Source organism: Medicago sativa, chromosome 8, assembly GCF_051527215.1.
Source record: "Medicago sativa cultivar Bolivia chromosome 8, Bolivia_mono, whole genome shotgun sequence".
NCBI classification, from domain to species: domain Eukaryota; kingdom Viridiplantae; phylum Streptophyta; class Magnoliopsida; order Fabales; family Fabaceae; genus Medicago; species Medicago sativa.
Window position 1 is genome coordinate 87,329,604 of NC_140756.1, and position 20,893 is coordinate 87,350,496.

Genomic DNA, 20,893 nt, shown 5'->3' on the forward strand with positions numbered 1-20,893 from the left:
TATGCTTGCTATCTTGCTTACATCTATGACTTCTCTCCCTATGATTCCATGATTTCTAACACAAACTTCCAAGAAAATTTGAGATTCAAATTCAAATGCTGCAAACAATAGGAGGGAAATATTTCTAGGTTTTCATGGTTTATCATTAATTACAGATAATTAGAGGGAAAAATTAGGTTTAGATGTAGCCTAACCTAATAAGCTTTAAGAATAAGGGATGTAGATACTACGTACTTATAAAAGTCATAAAGCATGCGCATAATGATGTTAGTTTGGAATGAATTGGCTGATACCAGTTGTTGAGTTTGAAATGATTGGATTAGTGAAGAAGAGGATAATAATAAAATAAAAACAAAACAAACAGCAAAGGTTGAAGTGGAATGAGTTGTCTGTCCGAGGTGTGGGCCAAACAAAACACAGAAATGGAATAGTAGTACCTACCTGCCACTCTCACTACCTTTCTAGTCTACTTCTACTTTCTCTCACCTCATGTTTAACGGCGCCATTTCAGGTACGAGACTGCCATGGGTCATGTACCATACATGACCACTTTTTTTTTTTTTTTACTGCAAGACCAATTATAGCCATTGGATTAGTTTGAAAGGCAATAGATGGTCGAGATTTCAAGCTCTCTTACCTGCTAAAATGTATGGAATTGAATTTGAAATTAAATGTAGTAAAGGGTGTTTTGGAAATTCTCTTCAAAATCTATAAATGTTTTTTAGGACCGTTTTTATTGTTGCCCAGATTAATTTTTAATTTTTTTTCTTCGTTTATTTTAGTTTGGGTTAAATATGTTTTTGATCCTTATAAAATTAGGACATTTTAAGTTTAGTTATTACTTAATTTTATTAATTCTTTAGTCCCTAAAAAAAGATTTTGCACTTAATATTAGTTCCTACTCAATTCAAATTTGCTTAATTTATGTTTAAACTCTTAAGTTTTGAACAATTTTTTTGCAGACGTGTTACGAACATTACTTAAAGTTCATCCATGAAAAATTATTGCAAAATTTGATTTTTATTTTCAGATGTTGTTACTTTTATCTTTAACTTTTCACGTTTTAAAAAATCATATTTAATTTATTTCGTGTTAAAAAATTCTAAATTTTAGTAATTGAACCTTTCATAGTGTTTTAAACTTGTCTCAAAAAAATCGTTCAAAAATTTAAGAGTTTGAGGATAATCAAACAAAAATTGTCTTATCAGGGACTAAAATTATAAGTAACTTTATTTTGTATGGACTAAAAAGACTATTAAAATTAAGGGGTTAATTAAGTTTTTTTTTATTTTGGTCAAGTAGCTTAGTGGCTAGAGCTCGCACAATTTAATTGTGGAGAAGTGGAGTGTCCGGGGTTCGAACCCCGGCCCATGCATGTAGAATGCAATATCCCTACCAACTGAGCTAAGCTCACGAAGTTAATTAAGTTTTTAATCCCTATAAATATTCACAGTTTTGTTTTTACTCTCTACAAAATGAAATCACACTTTTTATTCTCTGTGACATTTTCCTTAAGTATTTTAGGGACCAAAAATGTTGATGGAAATTTTTGATGGGGACTAAAAAGGCTGATGAAAAATTTTTGTAGGGACTAAAAACAAAATTCTGAATATTTATAGGGACCATTTACTTAATTAACCCTAAAATTAAGTAAGGACTAAACTTAGAAGTTCCAAATTTCATATGGACCAAAAACATGTTTAACCCTTTTAGTTTTAATACTAATTTTTTAAAATGCAATTAAACTTAGATTATTTTAGTTTGGGTTAATACCGCTTTTGGTCCCTGTAATATTAGCAAATTCCGGTTTTAGTCCCCGTAAAAAAAAAATAGATTTCATCCCTATCATTTGAGATTCTTCCACTTTTAGTCCCTCACTTAAACTTGTCATCTGAATCTACTGACGTGTCTAGCTGATTGTGTAATTATTTTTTGTTTTTATTTTTTTAAAAAGTAATCAGATGCCACGTAGATTAAGTTGTTTGTTTTATTTAATAACTAGTTACAAACCCGTGCTTCGCACGGGGGTTAGCTACTTTTTTGACAAAATATTATATCGGACGGATAGATTGCGAAATGACAGATAATTATAAACCATAACACAATATTTAGAGTACTCCTGCATCACGGGTTAGAAAATGAAATGTTAAAAACGGCTTATCACGAGTAACAAATGAAAACGTCAAGGACTTTATTGTAGAGAGAGATAGAAAGCAAGTTGCAGCGAAGAAAACAATTGAGAAGGCTAAACATGCATTGGAAAAGTAGTGGTTTTCAACAACTCAATAACCGTAAAGTTAATTTAGTAGAATAATTGTGAACTGTGTACTTGATTTGATCCACCACCCCTGCACTATGCAGAGTCAATCTAACCTCATGGGTACCCATTATACGGGCACTCGTGGGTATTCAGGTATCCATGGGTACCCATGGAGTTTTGAATTTATTTATTTTTTGGTACAAATAAAAACTTTTTTTAATTACCAAAAACCTCAACTTTTAAACATCCATACATAATCCGTTCAAAATTTCATAATCCTTTTTTATGGAAAAAAAATCAAAAACTCCAAAAAAAAATTCATCAAACTCATAGACAATTGCAAATCCTCATCATCCAAGCCTAGAAAATAAAATTTCTTTGAAAAAAATCTCATAAAAAATGATAAGATATTGTAATTTTATAACATAAAGGACTAAATCGTGATAAAAAAAAAAAATAAAGGACGAAAGTGTTACCTAAAATAAAGTTAAGGGACTAAATGTGTAATTTTGTCTATAAAATTCGATCGGGGCAGTGAGGAGATAATTGAATGTATTTGAAATCCATGCATCAATTATTCTTAAGAAAAGTAAAATAAAATTATTCATACAAAGGTTATACATGTGAAATTCACATCAATGCTAATAACAAAAACAGAATTGCTATAATGTGTACTCACATTGAACCTATAGTGACATGCCATTTAAAACAAAAGTCATTGGTGAGAATTGTAGAAGAACAAACTGCTAACCAAAAACTACATCAGTAAAAGTCTTGTCTATGAACTATAGCTGATAACCTTTTGAATTGTAAAAGAATGGATAATAATTATTGTAACAAAATCTCTAAATTCAATTCAAACTTTAAAATAAATGTTTGCTATGAATTCAAAAATATTAGAATCAACAAAACGATAAGATTTTAACGGTTAAAATCATTGATATTGTTTGTATTGCTTCCAAATTTTTAGAATGTAGGCAAAAAAGTAGAAGGAAAATGGACTCAAAGGAACACAAGGGTGAGAAGTAACAATATAAAATGTAGTGCACAATCTATCTTGCACCAAGAAAACTTATGCAGTCAAGAGCTGGTGCTCATTCTTAGTTTAGCACAGTTTAAACTTCCTGGTTGGCAAATACTAAAACTCCACCCTGTCACAAATTGGATGTGGGAAGAGGATCATTGAATATTTTTTAAAACCATTTATCAATTATTAATTTTTTAACAGAAAAACCCATTTATCAATTAATCTTAAAGACAAATAAAATATAAATTATCCAGACAAGAATCAGACATGTGGAATTCACATCACAGAAAAATAAAAAGAGAATTGCAATAATCTGTACTCACATTGATCCCACAAAAATATGACATTCAAAACAAAGTATAGTCAATGGAAAGGAGTCATTGGTGAGTATTGTGAAATAAGGTTAGTTAAACAATAGAGGACATCAATGGCAAAAGCCTTTTCTAAATACCTTTGAACATAACATTAGTTCAATATATTTCAGTTACAACTTACAATACAATGATTGTGCCAATCCTGTTGGCATTATTGCTGAAACAGTAAACAAACATTTATGCAAAAACTATATCAGAAACTCTGATACCAACATTAAAAACACAGGTGTATATTCTGATTGTTTTGACGTTGCTCAAAGATCATCCACCAATACACATGCGTGGTTTTTTCAAACACAGCCAACTGTTGCAGATATTAGGCCTACCATCATCTACAAAACAAGATGAAAAAATTAACGCGGATAAAAGGATACATGATCGAACTATGGACCAAAATAATAATATGCATTTCAGATGCTACATATCACCACTACTGATCTATATGCTCATGCTATATAAGGATTTTCAATTCTGATTATAAGAGTATCATGTGTGTGAAATATTTTGTCTGCTGTATGCAGTGCTGCTGCATAATTCTACTTATAAGGCCTTAGGCAAAGAGCTGTATTACTTTGCAATTAGATTTATGCATCCATTATAAGGATTCGCGCCACAGTTTCTGTTATGCATTTCCATGTCTTGAAATATATCAAAGTTCATAAGAAACTCCAGTTAGATTTTGTTAAACTAAGAATGGGATGTTCTTGATACCATATGAAGGCAATATATAAAAACTCATATTTGATATTATTTACATGAATAAGGTCTAGAACAGTACTACAGAAATTTGTGCACTATCACAAAGTGCTTGTTTCATGCCTTGAAACTAAGCAAAGGTGAAAAATTGAAAATAAGTCTTCCAAGATTACATACCATGCTCTCGAACGTCATGTGCAAAACCATCAGCTTTTTTTTCCAAACATGTTCATCTTAGTCAGAACTGAATTTAATTTACCTGAAAATATGAAAAGACCATGATCAATAATATTAAATATGAAAGAAGTATTTGATGAAATATAGATTTAGTAATGTAGATGTGTCTAACCCTTCTTTGATTTTGTGATAGACTTGCAGTATTTGCCGGTAGAATCAGGCAAGTATCTCTTTGCAGCCTTCTGACAGTTTAATCTGTTCAACATAAGAGCATGTTTAGTAAATAAATCAAATTTGAACCAATTGTATTTACTAACACGTGCAGCGCGTGAGTTTGCATCTAGTCAAAATATAAGAATAATTGAGACAGACGCTAGACATTATACTCACACATAGACAGTTGTAATAGTTTAAGAAAATAAGTATATGAATAAACCACGTGTGAGAATCATGTCGACGTCAGACACTAAACACGCATTCAATCTGAAGTATCAATGCTACATATATAGGTCAAATTTGAAAAATTAGGAAAAAGTGATACTTTTGAGTTAGTTCCGAAGATGCTTACCTCAAGAGTAGTAGCGACAGACGAAAATCTAGCAGGCTCTTTCCAGGCTCATTCTCTAGCATCTGATGTATAATAGCCAAAGAACCAACATCATCAACTGAATACCATTGTTGTTATAACTGCATCCAACAGTCAACCTGATTCTTCTTCTGAATTCTACTATTAAGAATTTGAACCAAGCACTTACCTTTAATCCTCCCATGTAAAGTTATGTAGTTAGCCTCCATGGTTAACAAAGCTCTAATATCTCTTATAGCACTATCATAATCATCTAATGCAATATACAACCAAGCCTTCAACTCTAAACAATCAGGTGAAAGCTTAAATCCTAAAAACTTATCTAACTACATAATTCATTCCTTTATTTGCTTCTCCTCAAATTTTTCCAATGCTCTATATTTATACGAAAATGAAAGGGAAAGATCAAGTTGAGTTGCAAAATCCAAATCAAAACCTTTTTCTCTTCCCATATTGCACAATGCTCTCTCTTGATACATCCAACCAACTGGTTTATACTCGAATATGAGTGAACTAATTAACTTACTTTTTTCTCTCTTTATTAATAGTCGCTATTGAGATTGCTTCTACAGACAAAAATGGGGTCCTCTGATAATTCTTATCCCCTGAATAATCCTCGTAGTTAGCTGCACAACCTAGCCATTCCATAAACAATAGTAACTCGTAATCTTCGCTCCCTCTCATAGCTGAAAGCAGGAACGAAAAGAGGAAAATAGATGAACTATGAGTTAGCAAAGTGATTTATAACCAAATTAACCAATTTGGAAATTAATATATGATAGCTTATGAAAGTTACTGGTCCAAATTATGAAACAATGATCCATCAGTAAGTAGGCTTCTGCAAAATTAATCAAGTCATTGAGATATTTAAGAAGACTGAGTTGTTTCAGAACTTACCTCTTAAGGGAAGAATCAATGCCAATAGTAGAGCCTGATTTTGCACTTTGCTGCCATGCCAATATGAACTGCAAGTGCAATAAAGAATTACAAAGATTATGATAATAAGATATTCCATTTCCGATCATTGGACAAATGACAAGTTCGAAAACGAACGATTATATACCTTTGTAGGGCATTTTGCAACAACAAATGTTTCTGCAAGCTGTGCGGCATCTGTGTTTGATGTCACACCTGATAAAATACAAAAGTCAACATTTAGAAACGACTTTTAAAGATCTGATTGTTGCCATAAATGAAGATCCAGGAAGAATTATAATAAAATGGAAAATTAATTTGAGACAGATTAGAAATTATATAAAATTCAACTATTTAACATATAAATGGAGATTAACATTGTCTATGCTTGTCACCTATTACAATAAAAAAGATTATTCTAACTGTATAGATTGTGAGAAAATTATATGCCTCTAATTTAGATAAACTACAATGAATTTGAAATAGAACTCACCATGTGAATCAATTGAACCACTTTCTGTTGTCCTTCCATTTCTCTCTCTCATAGTAAACACCTTCCAGATAAAGGACTGAAATCACATTCAAAGAATAATCAAACCCAGAATAAGCAACTGTTAAATTAACCTTTGTTGACTGCTTGCCATCATATCAGAAGTTGCTTGTCCATCCTCAAATTCATTGTCCATCTAAAAAAACAAAATAATCAAACCCAGAATCAGAATCAGAAAATCACAAAATAATCAAACCCAAAATAATCCAACAACATTAATTAGCATCAACATTTCATATCAGAGAAGCTAACTCATTCGTGGAGCAAATTACAGGACTGATAACATTTTTTAAAAGCACACAAACAAAATTTCTATAACAATCAAGAAATAAGCTTCTATACACAACCAATATAAACATTGATCTTTTCATCATTGGCTTAATAGGGTAAGAGTGAAAAGAAATGAGGAATTTAGCACTGATAGAAATAGTGAAGGAGACTTGAATAATCATACAAAATCCTCATCACTTCACAGTTTGCTAGCTGACATATTGCTTCTAAAGAAGGCTACCACAAAATGCCAGATCAAACCTCTCCTCAGGAGGATCACCAATGAAGTCAAATACAACGTCTGCATTTAAGAAATCTCCATCTGCCGTATACCTGCATAATGCATTTGAGATTAAGAAGTCAAATGAAAAGTCACTACATGTTTAGAAGTCCCACACTACGAAGGCAGCTCGGTTGGTGAGCTAAGGGACATTGAAGGAGTTTAAAGTCAGAGATCTCGGATTTGATCCGGGAAACTAACATAACTTACTATTGTCTGCCTATAAAAAAACATAAAGTTGCTTTCCATTCAGTAAATAGAAATATACCCGCTCTTTGTTACTATACACTTCATCCCAGCTACTTTAGCGGCTGCTAGACCTATAGCGCTGTCCTCGACCACGACACATCTGTAAATAAGAAATAACAACATTTCATATTCAAAAGTTGCACACTCCATGCAGTTCAAAAACAAAATTAAGAAATCATATGATTCTAACTTGCTCTCATCCAAATAAAGTATCAGATAGGTTTATTTGTTTTTGAACTTGCACTCCATACACTTCAAATAGGGTTGATAATAAGTTGCTCTAAAATTTTGGTTCAAATAAATGCCATAAAATTCTACTGTTGGTGAATAGGTTTCAGAATGTATATAACTTTCATATCCTAGAATACTCAGCACAACTAATTAACTAATCTTGCAAACAAAATAGAATGAATTCTATTCTATAATGTCTAAATGACGATAACTTCACAAGCAGACAAGCACCACCTTACAAACTAACAGAGATTTGCCATAATCTATATCCTTCAATTCATTAAAACTATCAAGGTTTAAAATAGTTAAATACCATATCTAGAATGACGTCCCTTCCTCTTGGCCTCCTTCATGCGCCTAGCACAGGATAGGGAGTGAATCTTAGTTGGCTTCCTGATAATGAAGCCATCCTTAAACAACTTCCTGATGTTTTGGCCTGCAAAGAGAGAGCCACCAAACCATTTAAATAAATTGAACAAAGTTATTGTATCAGGAAAAAGTTAATGTATCAGAGCTGGAACAGGGTAACCATCATCCTCCAGGAAAGAAAATGAATAGAAAGGAGGCAAAAACAAACCATCATCCTGTAGATTGCATCATGTAATGCAGCAATTCTCTGTTATATCACGGACCATGGCGCGGCCACAATTTAAAATGTTACACTACATTAGCCAGATACATGATGTTTCAATATCAAGCAAAATTATACAAAGCCAATATAAACTAAACCGTGCACAATTTTGTTGGTAAGTTACTCCTAAATAACTTCAGTTAAATTAAAAATAGGTTCTCACTTTTTACCAAGGAATTGACCCATTCGAGCTTCCCAACTGCCACATTTGTGCAGTGTTACTCCTCTGTACTTCGAACTCCCTCTTGAGAAAACATTGATTTGTAGACGAAGTGTTTGCAAAGACTCATCTTTCGATAAATTCTTCGTCTAAGTAACAAAATATCGAAAAATTACATGATATAATCCATCTAGTTTCACATTCATCAAGTATACTTGAAAATTCTCTAACCTGTTTAAGATCATCATCATAATCATTCAAATTGAAATTTATGTAAGCACCAACTCCCCTGAATTTAATCGCAGCTCGATCATAGGCTCTGATATTCAAAATTTGGAATCAACTCAACCATAAAAAAATTAATTACACAAAAAAATTGAAAATATGTTCAAAGATTTACCTAGCAGCAACATGAGCTGTGTTAAATCCACCTACAAAAATCAAATACAAAACTAAAACAATGCCTAAAATAGTAAATCATATAATATACTAATTAGTTCCAAAATCAAAGAAAAAAATAGTCAAGTATTTATACCGTCCACCCCTGAGATGATCCTAATGATCTGTAGGACTTTTGTGTGTCATCTGATGCTGAGAAATCAAACAAAGCACAAACAAATCAGCAATAGAGAAAATCAAAAGGAAGAGAAGCAATCACACAGACTGATCAAATATAACTACAAACTCATAAAAATCTATGCAAATACAATCATAATTTCCTAAAATGAAGTGAAAAATAAAAACTTGGAAAGATAGGAACAAAAAAAAACCAGTAACATCCCAAATTGAAACTTACCCATATCTGATCCATACCAAATGGTATTTTCAAATTCAAGGTCATCATCTCAGAACTGCAATCAACCAAAGACATACCAAAAAATCTAAATCGATTAAAAAGAAAAAATGCCTCAATCAATTAGAAGAACAAAATCGCACCAAAAAATGGGACATGCAAGCAGATCAAAGTTAAAAATCCAACCTTTGATTGTTGATAGAGACAAACGGAAGAAGAAGCAAAACGAAGAAGACGTCGCACACTGAGAAAGAAGAAAACGGTGGAGATTGGTGTGTTCAACGGCGAGGTCGACGGAGGAGACGGCAAGGTGGCGGTGTGAGGAAGAAGAGAACCCGTTTTTTTGTTTACCGTGTGAGGAGAAGAGAACCGGACTGAAGAAGAAGGAAGAGAAAAAGAAATTGTACCACAACATATATATATATATGAGGGAGATGGCCATTTACCAATTTACCAAAATACCTCTCCAAGGGCAAAATTGTCAAACGTATGGACAAGCATTTTCCTATCTAGTTTAGTAGATTAAATAAAAACAAATTAAAATTACAATTAAAAAAACATAAAAATCAAATGTCCTTGTTTTTCCAACTTCTTCTTCCATCGTTCATCTTCTTCTTTACATGGTCCATGTTCTTCTTCTTCCTATTCATCATAAACCCAAGCAACAAGAACAAATATATGCAGGAAGCTTCATGTTTATATAAAATAAAATAAAAACATATTCACAAATCCACAAAATTTCAAGAACAACAACAAAAAAAATTCAAGAACAACAACAAAAACAAGAACAACAACAACAACAACACAAGGTTCAACAAGAAATCCATAAATTCACATAATCACAAAATATTAACAAGAAATTCACAAATTCGAAAAGCTTCTACTCATGCCATATCTGACTCACACAAACCCAAAAAACTTCAGCACAAATTTACATTTCAATTTCATCTCTAATCTTTTATGGATCTAGATCCCCAAATTGATATTCATGAATTTTAATTAAAAAAAATTGTGAGTCATTAACTTAAACACAAAACCAAAACGATCTACAAAACCAAACCTAGAAATTGTGGATGATTCAACTCAGATTCTTCTTCCTTCATCCTTTCTCTCTTTAAAAACAAAGCTTTCTCTTTCTCTCTAAACAACACTCCTATTCATGTTTATGTTTGTTTAAGTGTGTGGTTCAAATTTTAAGAAACTCATAAATTCGAAATTGAAAGATGGGATTTTTATAAGCCCAGAAATTCAATTGTGTTCTTTTGATAAAAGGACCAAGAATGAAAAAAAATAAAAAAATGGGTTTCAATTTGAGATATATTGGGTCAGATTCAATTTGGAGAAGGAAGATGAAGCTTCAAGAAGAAAGTTAATGGGGGAAAGGAAGGTGATGATGGGTCGAGATTTTTGGGGCGCTGGGTCAAGCACTCAAGCTGGAGAAGGAGAATTGGGAAAGGAAAGGGAAAGATGAACATGAAGAACATGGGAAGGATGAAAATGAAGTTTTTATTTTAATTAATTTTAGTTTCTTATTTTAATTTAATTTATTTTATATCAATTCTAAATTTTATTTTCAATTAATTAAATAAATGTAAATCAAAATAAATGCCACATGGAAATAAATTTAATGATAAAAGTAAAAAATTACACAGTCAGCGTGCCACATGTGCAGATTCTGCTGACAGGGTTAAACGAGAGACTAAAAGTGGAGGAATCTGAAACTAGAGGGACAAAATTTAATTTCCTTTTACATGGACTAAAACCGGAATTCGCTCATATTACATGGACCAAAAAAAGATATTAACCCTTTTAGTTTTAATACTAATTTTTTAAAATACAATTAAACTTAGAATTAAATGTCGTAAATGATGTTTTGGAAGTTTTTTGTTGGTTACAATGTTTAAAACATTAAATCACTGTCAACAAATTTCTTTTTATTATAATCATTTGAACTTCATTTTGACTCTTCTTAATTCGTATAATACGTTAATATATTTAAAAAAAAAGGTTATATGATGTTAATTTATAAGTTGTTTTTTGAACAAACAAAAATGGTGTATATGTTAACAACTAGCAGATAACCCCGCACAAGGCGTGCTAAAAGGGAAACCACTCAACAGTATTTACAAAGAAAAAGTGCTAGCCAAAACAGAGCAAAGCAAAGCACCAAAAAAACAACAACCAAACAAAATTACAGGTGGACGGCCATTACTTCGACGATCAAAACGGACACAACCGTCTAACGGTATCAAATATAATAAATCCGACCCTTGAATATGACCTTAATTGAACAAGAACGAAGTATGAACTATAATTTCAGCAATCAGAACCTTCAGTATAAGTCAATCTCACAAATTATCTCATTAGAAACCTAGTCAATATGGAAGGACATTCCTCCAACAATCAAAACGAACACAACCGATTAACAATGTCAAATATAATCAATCTGACTATTGAATATGACCTTAATTGAACAAGAACGAAGTAGAAACTAAAGTTTTGGCAGTTAGAATCTTCGGTATAAGCCAAAATATGAAAAACTATCCCGTTGGAAACCTAGTCAACATGTAAGGACATTATTCCGTCAGAGTAATATGCTTCCAAGTTGACTAGGTTTCTAATGGGATAATTTATCAGATTGACTTATACCAAAGATTTCGATTGCCGAAATTTCAGTTCCTACTTCGTTCTTATTCCAATAAGGTCATATTCAACGGTAGGATTGATTATATTTGATATCGTTAGTCGGTTGCGTCTGTTTTGGTAATCAGGGTAATGTCTGTAACGCCCTCCTTTTTATTTAATTATTTTTATTAAGTTAGAGTCTATTTATGTGATTTATTTATTTATATGAGGTGTTAGTATTTTATTATGTGGCATTATTCTATTATTTATTAGAATATGAGAATTATTAGAGTAAATAGATTTGGAGTTAGTTTTGAGATTAGATGTCTTTTTATGATTTAGTCGATTTATTTTGATGAGTGATATTTTGTTATGTTATATGTTGGTATTTACTAGAATAATATATTTGTTATTTGTTAGAGATATATTTGTTATTTGGTGTAGAAATATATTTGTTAGAGATATATTTGTTATTTGTGAGAGATATATTTAATTTAGAAATAAATAAGATTATGAGGATTATTAGTGTGAGTGGAATTGGGGGTTAGAATAGAAAGAAGAATAAGTTATTGGGCCTAAATAGATTTAGGATGAGTGGTTAGTATTATAAATAAGGAAGCTTAGGTTAGAAAGAGTTTTTACGTTAAACCGCTTTTTGGAGAAAGAGGAGAAAAAGGAGAACTCAGAGAGAGAGAACCCTAGGAACGAAGAACGCTGCTTTTGATTTCAGAAAAACAATCTAAGGTAAGGGTGAGACTATCTTGCAGTAATAATAAGTCTGTGAATCATTAGATTACAATTAACATGATTTAGGATGAGTTTGTAAGGGGGAGTCTTTATTCACCATAATGGATGTATGAACATATGAAGTGAATGGATTTTGTTTTTCATTATTTTTATGTGCTAAATCCGTAGTTAACCTCGTGTTTTGGGATATATAAGCAAAAGTGAGTAAAAGCTATAGAATTAGAGTCCTTCGTTTTTGATTAAATTGCTATATTTAAATTTGCATGTTTTCTGTCATGTGAATTGCAATCTGCCATTGTTTCTAATTTCAAAAGTAGCGTGATCTGCCATTGTTTCTAATTTCAAAAGTAGCGTGTCTTTTTTGAGAAATATGTTTTGATAATATGATTTTCTATATGATTTAATCCTAATTTTGTATATGCTTCGTATATGGATATAGCAAAAGAATGAATTATTTGATTGTTTCAAATAAGTATTTTTATACACACACATACCACATACACACATGTATATATAAACTACTGCTTCTGCCATTTAATTAAGTTACTTTGCGTGGCTAATTCCTAAAGATTATATGACATTGTCGTGTCCTATTGTTAGTCCTCATTCCAATTCAATTAAATTTCTTGCTGCTAGTAGTATTTCAATCCAAATACCTTGTTGTTGCTGTACAAGTCCATTACCATAGAGAATTGCTATTGCTGCACGTTGTTGTTGTTCCTTCTGATTGGATTCAATTTTATTGTTAAAGACGTGTTTTACTTTTCCACCACGGATTAAATTTGAACTAAGAGATTATTAGTTCCAGGCAACTTTACTTTCTTTCCAGAAACTAATTGATTTAATTTGACCAAATAGATAGTCATGATATTATATGTATTTGGCACCTTCACCATCATTGGAAAACCTTCATTTTCTTTGTTTTTATGTCCCTGAGATAGAAACCAAAGCCTTATAGCATAATAATTAGGCGAGAGAAAAGATTTGGGTGACTTCTAGGGAGATACCTATTCGTTCAATTATTGGGTGTGTCGTTATAATTATTTATATGATTTTGATGAAATATTTGATGAGGTATAATTGATGAGTTAGTTAACGAAGTGTAATTTGATGAATTATTTAATGAAGTGTAAATCTGTGAATTATCTGAAGATGTGTTATATAAGGATGTGTTATTTGAAGATGTATGATTTAAAGATATGCTATTTGAAGATGTATGATTTAAAGATGTGTTACTATTTAAAGATCGTGTAGTTTTAAGATGAACTTGGAGTAGGAAAGAAAGGATGTCTAGATTATTAGAAGCTGTCCAGGAAGCCTAAGTTAAGAATGACTAAGGTTAATAATGATGTGATAATGTTATATATGCACTATATGTGTTATTATGATGTTTATGTTGATGCGATGCTTAAGATGCTATTATATTGTTATCATTTGATACTGTTAATTATGATGCTGATATGATGTGACTTTATAAGTGTTGCATATGTTGTTGTTGATCTTATTAAAGTTGTAAATGTCGGTCTAAGTTGTAAAGTTGTAAGATGTCGTCCAAATTATTGGGGTCATATAAGATGTTCATGATGTTCAAGTTGTTTAAGTTGTAGGAAGATTGAGTCCATTGCATACTCATTAAAGTTGGGGGCTTTAGGCCCGGCAGCCTTGTGCTCATTAAAGTTGGGGGCTTTAGGCCCGGCAGCCTTTGTGCTCATTAAAGTTGGGGGCTTTAGGCCCGGCAGCCTTTGTGCTCATTAAAGTTGGGGGCTTTAGGCCCGGCAGCCTTTGTGCTCATTAAAGTTGGGGGCTTTAGGCCCGGCAGCCTTGTGCTCATTAAAGTTGGGGGCTTTAGGCCCGGCAGCCTTTGTGCTCATTAAAGTTGGGGGCTTTAGGCCCGGCAGCCTTTGTGCTCATTAAAGTTGGGGGCTTTAGGCCCGGCAGCCTTTGTGCTCATTAAAGTTGGGGGCTTTAGGCCCGGCAGCCTTGTGCTCAAACTACGTTGGGGGCTTTAAGCCCGGCAGCTTTATGCTCACACGCTGAAGAGCCTAATTACGCTCATTTATGTTGTTGATTGGTACCACATGCATTTGCATATCAAGATGATTTAAGATGATTTTAAGAAGTTGAAGTTGCATAGTCGAGTAGAGTTGTTAAGAGGTTAAGATGTCGAATTGTTAAGAGGTTAAGATGTCGAATTGTTAAGAGGTTAAGATGTCAAGTTGTTAAGATTGATTTATAAGTTGAATACGAAGTTGATGTTGATGATTGATTATGAAGCTGACCATGAATTGATTATGAAGTTGTTATGATAATGCTATGTTTGATAATGCTATGATGTTTATGATTAATATTTGACGATATGTGATGATGTTTGTGATTAATATATGTGATGATGTTTATGATTTATAAGCTTAATATTATTGTTTGAGAAATCTCACCCCTTCTGCGTATATGTTGCCTCGACCGTGGGTAATGTGCAGGTTATAAAGACTAGCTGTGTTCGTGAGTAGACTCCTCACATTATGTCTAGGTGCTCTGATACGTAACGGGATGGGGATTGCTTTTACTTCTATTCCTTACGTGTCATTTTATGAACTTTTTATGAATAAGTATTAACCAACCTTATGAGATTTTGATGAGGCCTGCGTGCCAAGACTATTTCTATTGTTAAACTAAATCCGCTGCGAAATTTTTAAATGTTATGTTGATGAATTTTTGAAGGATAAATTATTATCTATTTTGTTAAGATTTTATGATAAAGAGATGTAGCATTCCGTTTATGTGAATTACTCTGATAATTTATTATGAAATTTTTAAGTTGGGAAAACGGGGTGTTACAATTGGTATCAGAGCAGGTCGGTCCGTCCGGCCAAGTAGATGAGTCGTTGTGTCGTGTCGTCATGTTTTCTAGTTAGTAGTTATGTTTTTTTTTTATGTGATCATGTTTAACTGACTAACCTTGATGTGGTTTTGTGTTTTGTTTGAAGAAGCGATAACTAAATTTATTTTCTCGTGTGCTTTAAATTTCGAGGACGAAATTCTTTTAAGTTGGGGAGAGTTGTAACGCCCTCCTTTTTATTTAATTATTTTTATTAAGTTAGAGTCTATTTATGTGATTTATTTATTTATATGAGGTGTTAGTATTTTATTATGTGGCATTATTCTATTATTTATTAGAATATGAGAATTATTAGAGTAAATAGATTTGGAGTTAGTTTTGAGATTAGATGTCTTTTTATGATTTAGTCGATTTATTTTGATGAGTGATATTTTGTTATGTTATATGTTGGTATTTACTAGAATAATATATTTGTTATTTGTTAGAGATATATTTGTTATTTGGTGTAGAAATATATTTGTTAGAGATATATTTGTTATTTGTGAGAGATATATTTAATTTAGAAATAAATAAGATTATGAGGATTATTAGTGTGAGTGGAATTGGGGGTTAGAATAGAAAGAAGAATAAGTTATTGGGCCTAAATAGATTTAGGATGAGTGGTTAGTATTATAAATAAGGAAGCTTAGGTTAGAAAGAGTTTTTACGTTAAACCGCTTTTTGGAGAAAGAGGAGAAAAAGGAGAACTCAGAGAGAGAGAACCCTAGGAACGAAGAACGCTGCTTTTGATTTCAGAAAAACAATCTAAGGTAAGGGTGAGACTATCTTGCAGTAATAATAAGTCTGTGAATCATTAGATTACAATTAACATGATTTAGGATGAGTTTGTAAGGGGGAGTCTTTATTCACCATAATGGATGTATGAACATATGAAGTGAATGGATTTTGTTTTTCATTATTTTTATGTGCTAAATCCGTAGTTAACCTCGTGTTTTGGGATATATAAGCAAAAGTGAGTAAAAGCTATAGAATTAGAGTCCTTCGTTTTTGATTAAATTGCTATATTTAAATTTGCATGTTTTCTGTCATGTGAATTGCAATCTGCCATTGTTTCTAATTTCAAAAGTAGCGTGATCTGCCATTGTTTCTAATTTCAAAAGTAGCGTGTCTTTTTTGAGAAATATGTTTTGATAATATGATTTTCTATATGATTTAATCCTAATTTTGTATATGCTTCGTATATGGATATAGCAAAAGAATGAATTATTTGATTGTTTCAAATAAGTATTTTTATACACACACATACCACATACACACATGTATATATAAACTACTGCTTCTGCCATTTAATTAAGTTACTTTGCGTGGCTAATTCCTAAAGATTATATGACATTGTCGTGTCCTATTGTTAGTCCTCATTCCAATTCAATTAAATTTCTTGCTGCTAGTAGTATTTCAATCCAAATACCTTGTTGTTGCTGTACAAGTCCATTACCATAGAGAATTGCTATTGCTGCACGTTGTTGTTGTTCCTTCTGATTGGATTCAATTTTATTGTTAAAGACGTGTTTTACTTTTCCACCACGGATTAAATTTGAACTAAGAGATTATTAGTTCCAGGCAACTTTACTTTCTTTCCAGAAACTAATTGATTTAATTTGACCAAATAGATAGTCATGATATTATATGTATTTGGCACCTTCACCATCATTGGAAAACCTTCATTTTCTTTGTTTTTATGTCCCTGAGATAGAAACCAAAGCCTTATAGCATAATAATTAGGCGAGAGAAAAGATTTGGGTGACTTCTAGGGAGATACCTATTCGTTCAATTATTGGGTGTGTCGTTATAATTATTTATATGATTTTGATGAAATATTTGATGAGGTATAATTGATGAGTTAGTTAACGAAGTGTAATTTGATGAATTATTTAATGAAGTGTAAATCTGTGAATTATCTGAAGATGTGTTATATAAGGATGTGTTATTTGAAGATGTATGATTTAAAGATATGCTATTTGAAGATGTATGATTTAAAGATGTGTTACTATTTAAAGATCGTGTAGTTTTAAGATGAACTTGGAGTAGGAAAGAAAGGATGTCTAGATTATTAGAAGCTGTCCAGGAAGCCTAAGTTAAGAATGACTAAGGTTAATAATGATGTGATAATGTTATATATGCACTATATGTGTTATTATGATGTTTATGTTGATGCGATGCTTAAGATGCTATTATATTGTTATCATTTGATACTGTTAATTATGATGCTGATATGATGTGACTTTATAAGTGTTGCATATGTTGTTGTTGATCTTATTAAAGTTGTAAATGTCGGTCTAAGTTGTAAAGTTGTAAGATGTCGTCCAAATTATTGGGGTCATATAAGATGTTCATGATGTTCAAGTTGTTTAAGTTGTAGGAAGATTGAGTCCATTGCATACTCATTAAAGTTGGGGGCTTTAGGCCCGGCAGCCTTGTGCTCATTAAAGTTGGGGGCTTTAGGCCCGGCAGCCTTTGTGCTCATTAAAGTTGGGGGCTTTAGGCCCGGCAGCCTTTGTGCTCATTAAAGTTGGGGGCTTTAGGCCCGGCAGCCTTTGTGCTCATTAAAGTTGGGGGCTTTAGGCCCGGCAGCCTTGTGCTCATTAAAGTTGGGGGCTTTAGGCCCGGCAGCCTTTGTGCTCATTAAAGTTGGGGGCTTTAGGCCCGGCAGCCTTTGTGCTCATTAAAGTTGGGGGCTTTAGGCCCGGCAGCCTTTGTGCTCATTAAAGTTGGGGGCTTTAGGCCCGGCAGCCTTGTGCTCAAACTACGTTGGGGGCTTTAAGCCCGGCAGCTTTATGCTCACACGCTGAAGAGCCTAATTACGCTCATTTATGTTGTTGATTGGTACCACATGCATTTGCATATCAAGATGATTTAAGATGATTTTAAGAAGTTGAAGTTGCATAGTCGAGTAGAGTTGTTAAGAGGTTAAGATGTCGAATTGTTAAGAGGTTAAGATGTCGAATTGTTAAGAGGTTAAGATGTCAAGTTGTTAAGATTGATTTATAAGTTGAATACGAAGTTGATGTTGATGATTGATTATGAAGCTGACCATGAATTGATTATGAAGTTGTTATGATAATGCTATGTTTGATAATGCTATGATGTTTATGATTAATATTTGACGATATGTGATGATGTTTGTGATTAATATATGTGATGATGTTTATGATTTATAAGCTTAATATTATTGTTTGAGAAATCTCACCCCTTCTGCGTATATGTTGCCTCGACCGTGGGTAATGTGCAGGTTATAAAGACTAGCTGTGTTCGTGAGTAGACTCCTCACATTATGTCTAGGTGCTCTGATACGTAACGGGATGGGGATTGCTTTTACTTCTATTCCTTACGTGTCATTTTATGAACTTTTTATGAATAAGTATTAACCAACCTTATGAGATTTTGATGAGGCCTGCGTGCCAAGACTATTTCTATTGTTAAACTAAATCCGCTGCGAAATTTTTAAATGTTATGTTGATGAATTTTTGAAGGATAAATTATTATCTATTTTGTTAAGATTTTATGATAAAGAGATGTAGCATTCCGTTTATGTGAATTACTCTGATAATTTATTATGAAATTTTTAAGTTGGGAAAACGGGGTGTTACAATGTCCTTCCATGTTGACTAGGTTTCTAATGTGATAGTTTTCAGATTGACTTACACTGAAGATTTCAATTGCCAAAATTTTAGTTCATACTTCGTTCTGGTTCAATTATGGCCATATTCAATGGTCGAATTGATTATATTTGATACTGTTAGTTGATTGCGTCCATTTCGATCGTAAGAGGAATGTCCTTTCATATTGACTAGGTTTTTAATGCGATAATTTGTGAGATTGACTTATATCGAAGGTTCCAATTGCTGAAATTCTAGTTTATACTTCGTTCTTGTTCAATTAAGGTCATATTCAACGGTCGGATTTATTATATTTGACACCGTTAGTCGGTTGTGTCCGTTTTGATCGTCGGAGTAATGTCATTCCATGTTAACTAGCTTTTCTAATGGGATAGTTTATCAGCTTGACTTATACCTAAGATTCCGATTTTCAAAACTTTAGTTCCGGCTTCGTTTATATTCCAATAAGCAACTTACTCATATATCAACATAAAAATTTGTTTTCGCATATATAAGCAAATAAAATCCGTAATTGGTGTGACTCCACTATTTAAGAAATTTTTGTATATATAAGAGAAAAATATTTAATATAAACATTACATTAATACTTATAATTTTTATTTAATATCTATAAACATTCTACGATATAAACAATCTAATTATTTTTTATATAATTATCTCATAGATGACCCGTGTGAAAGCACTCATTTCTTACTAGTTTTGTAGTCAACCGCAAAAAATCTATTACTATCAATTTCATAGAGTTAGTATAATACAAATTTTTATTCATGTCAATTTAATATCTTATAAATTAACATCATATAACTTCTTCTTTTTTAAATATATTAACGTATTATATGGTTAATAAGAGTCAAAATGGTTTAAATGATTATAATAAAAATATTTTTTTTGACAATGGTTTAATGTTTTAAACATTATAACAAACAAAAGAATTCCAAAAATTATACTGGGAAAAAATGGTCTTGGAAAACATTTCTAAATTTTTAAAAGAATTCCCAAAACATCATATACGACATTTAATTTCAAGTTCAATTGCATTTTAAAAATTTCTAATGAAACTAAAATAAGCGAAGAAAAAAAAATTACAAAAATTATACTGGGCAAAAAAAAAAACGGTCCTAAAAAACATTTATAGATTTTGAAGAGAATTTCCAAAACACCCTATATTACATTTAATTTCAAATTCAATTGCATACATTTTAGTAGGTAAAGAGAGCTTGAAATCTCAACCATCTATTGCCTTTCAAACTAATCCAATGGCTATAATTGGTTTTGCAATAAAAAATAAATAAATAAAGTGGTCATGTATGGTACATGACCCATGGCAGTCTCGTACCGGAGACAGAGCCATGTTTAACCTGCACTGACACACTCCAATTAACTTTCAAACATACCAACCAACCACAATTCCAGAAAACGTTTTTCTTTTCATTTTGTAATTTTTTTCCACTTTAACCTTAAAAAAAATTAATGAATAAACAATTAATTTATTCTATAACCTGTACAAGGATCATAAGTAAATGAAAATGCTCCAATTTAGTCTTTAAAATCTATTAGAGAAAGAATAACAGAATAAACAAATTTCTCCTAGTTTACTTCAGCTGCAAGCTAGCTAGTATTACTTAGCATAATCTAGTTGATTAGCATGTCATTAGACTTAATGTACTTTACATATTTCTTATAAATACTCTATGTGCTCACTTTTACATCTATGAAAAATCAGACTATATTCTATCTCTTGCTTTCCAATTTCCATAACATGGTATCTATAGTTTTTTTTTCTCATTTCCATGGCGGAAGTTAGTTAAA

General features: G+C 32.0%; 1 protein-coding gene and 1 long non-coding RNA gene across 20 annotated transcripts; both read right to left on the bottom strand.

Moving 5' to 3' along the window:
- Window positions 1–3,707: 3,707 nt before the first annotated feature.
- Window positions 3,708–10,668, bottom strand: LOC146902803 (uncharacterized). 19 transcript variants are annotated; one of them, XR_015023994.1, is made up of 19 exons: window positions 9,386–10,668; window positions 9,203–9,257; window positions 8,942–8,997; window positions 8,807–8,837; window positions 8,638–8,725; window positions 8,410–8,555; window positions 8,193–8,277; window positions 7,929–8,051; window positions 7,404–7,484; window positions 7,117–7,188; window positions 6,660–6,721; window positions 6,529–6,589; window positions 6,184–6,251; window positions 6,018–6,085; window positions 5,647–5,806; window positions 5,103–5,164; window positions 4,707–4,789; window positions 4,535–4,616; window positions 3,708–3,993 (listed from the first exon to the last, which is right to left on the bottom strand). It is a non-coding gene; the product is annotated as an uncharacterized LOC146902803 (long non-coding RNA). The 19 variants fall into 19 exon arrangements; XR_015023993.1 differs by having other exon boundaries at window positions 6,529–6,604; XR_015023992.1 differs by having other exon boundaries at window positions 7,040–7,188.
- LOC146902804 (floral homeotic protein APETALA 2-like) lies at window positions 7,083–9,206 on the bottom strand. The gene is made up of 6 exons (XM_085737173.1): window positions 9,203–9,206; window positions 8,807–8,837; window positions 8,638–8,725; window positions 8,410–8,555; window positions 7,404–7,484; window positions 7,083–7,188 (listed from the first exon to the last, which is right to left on the bottom strand). Exons 1-6 carry the CDS (start codon window positions 9,204–9,206, stop codon window positions 7,083–7,085), a joined length of 456 nt encoding a protein of 151 aa, XP_085593299.1.
- Window positions 10,669–20,893: the final 10,225 nt, after the last annotated feature.

What these genes read in the sequence shown, in the direction of transcription:
- LOC146902804 (XM_085737173.1), bottom strand. An exon ending in ACAGCTCATGTTGCTGCTAG is followed by an intron (nt 8,726 to 8,806) that starts GTAAATCTTTGA and finishes TTTGAATATCAG; the next exon opens with AGCCTATGATCGAGCTGCGA. An exon ending in GGTCAATTCCTTGGTAAAAA is followed by an intron (nt 7,485 to 8,409) that starts GTGAGAACCTAT and finishes TCTTATTTACAG; the next exon opens with ATGTGTCGTGGTCGAGGACA.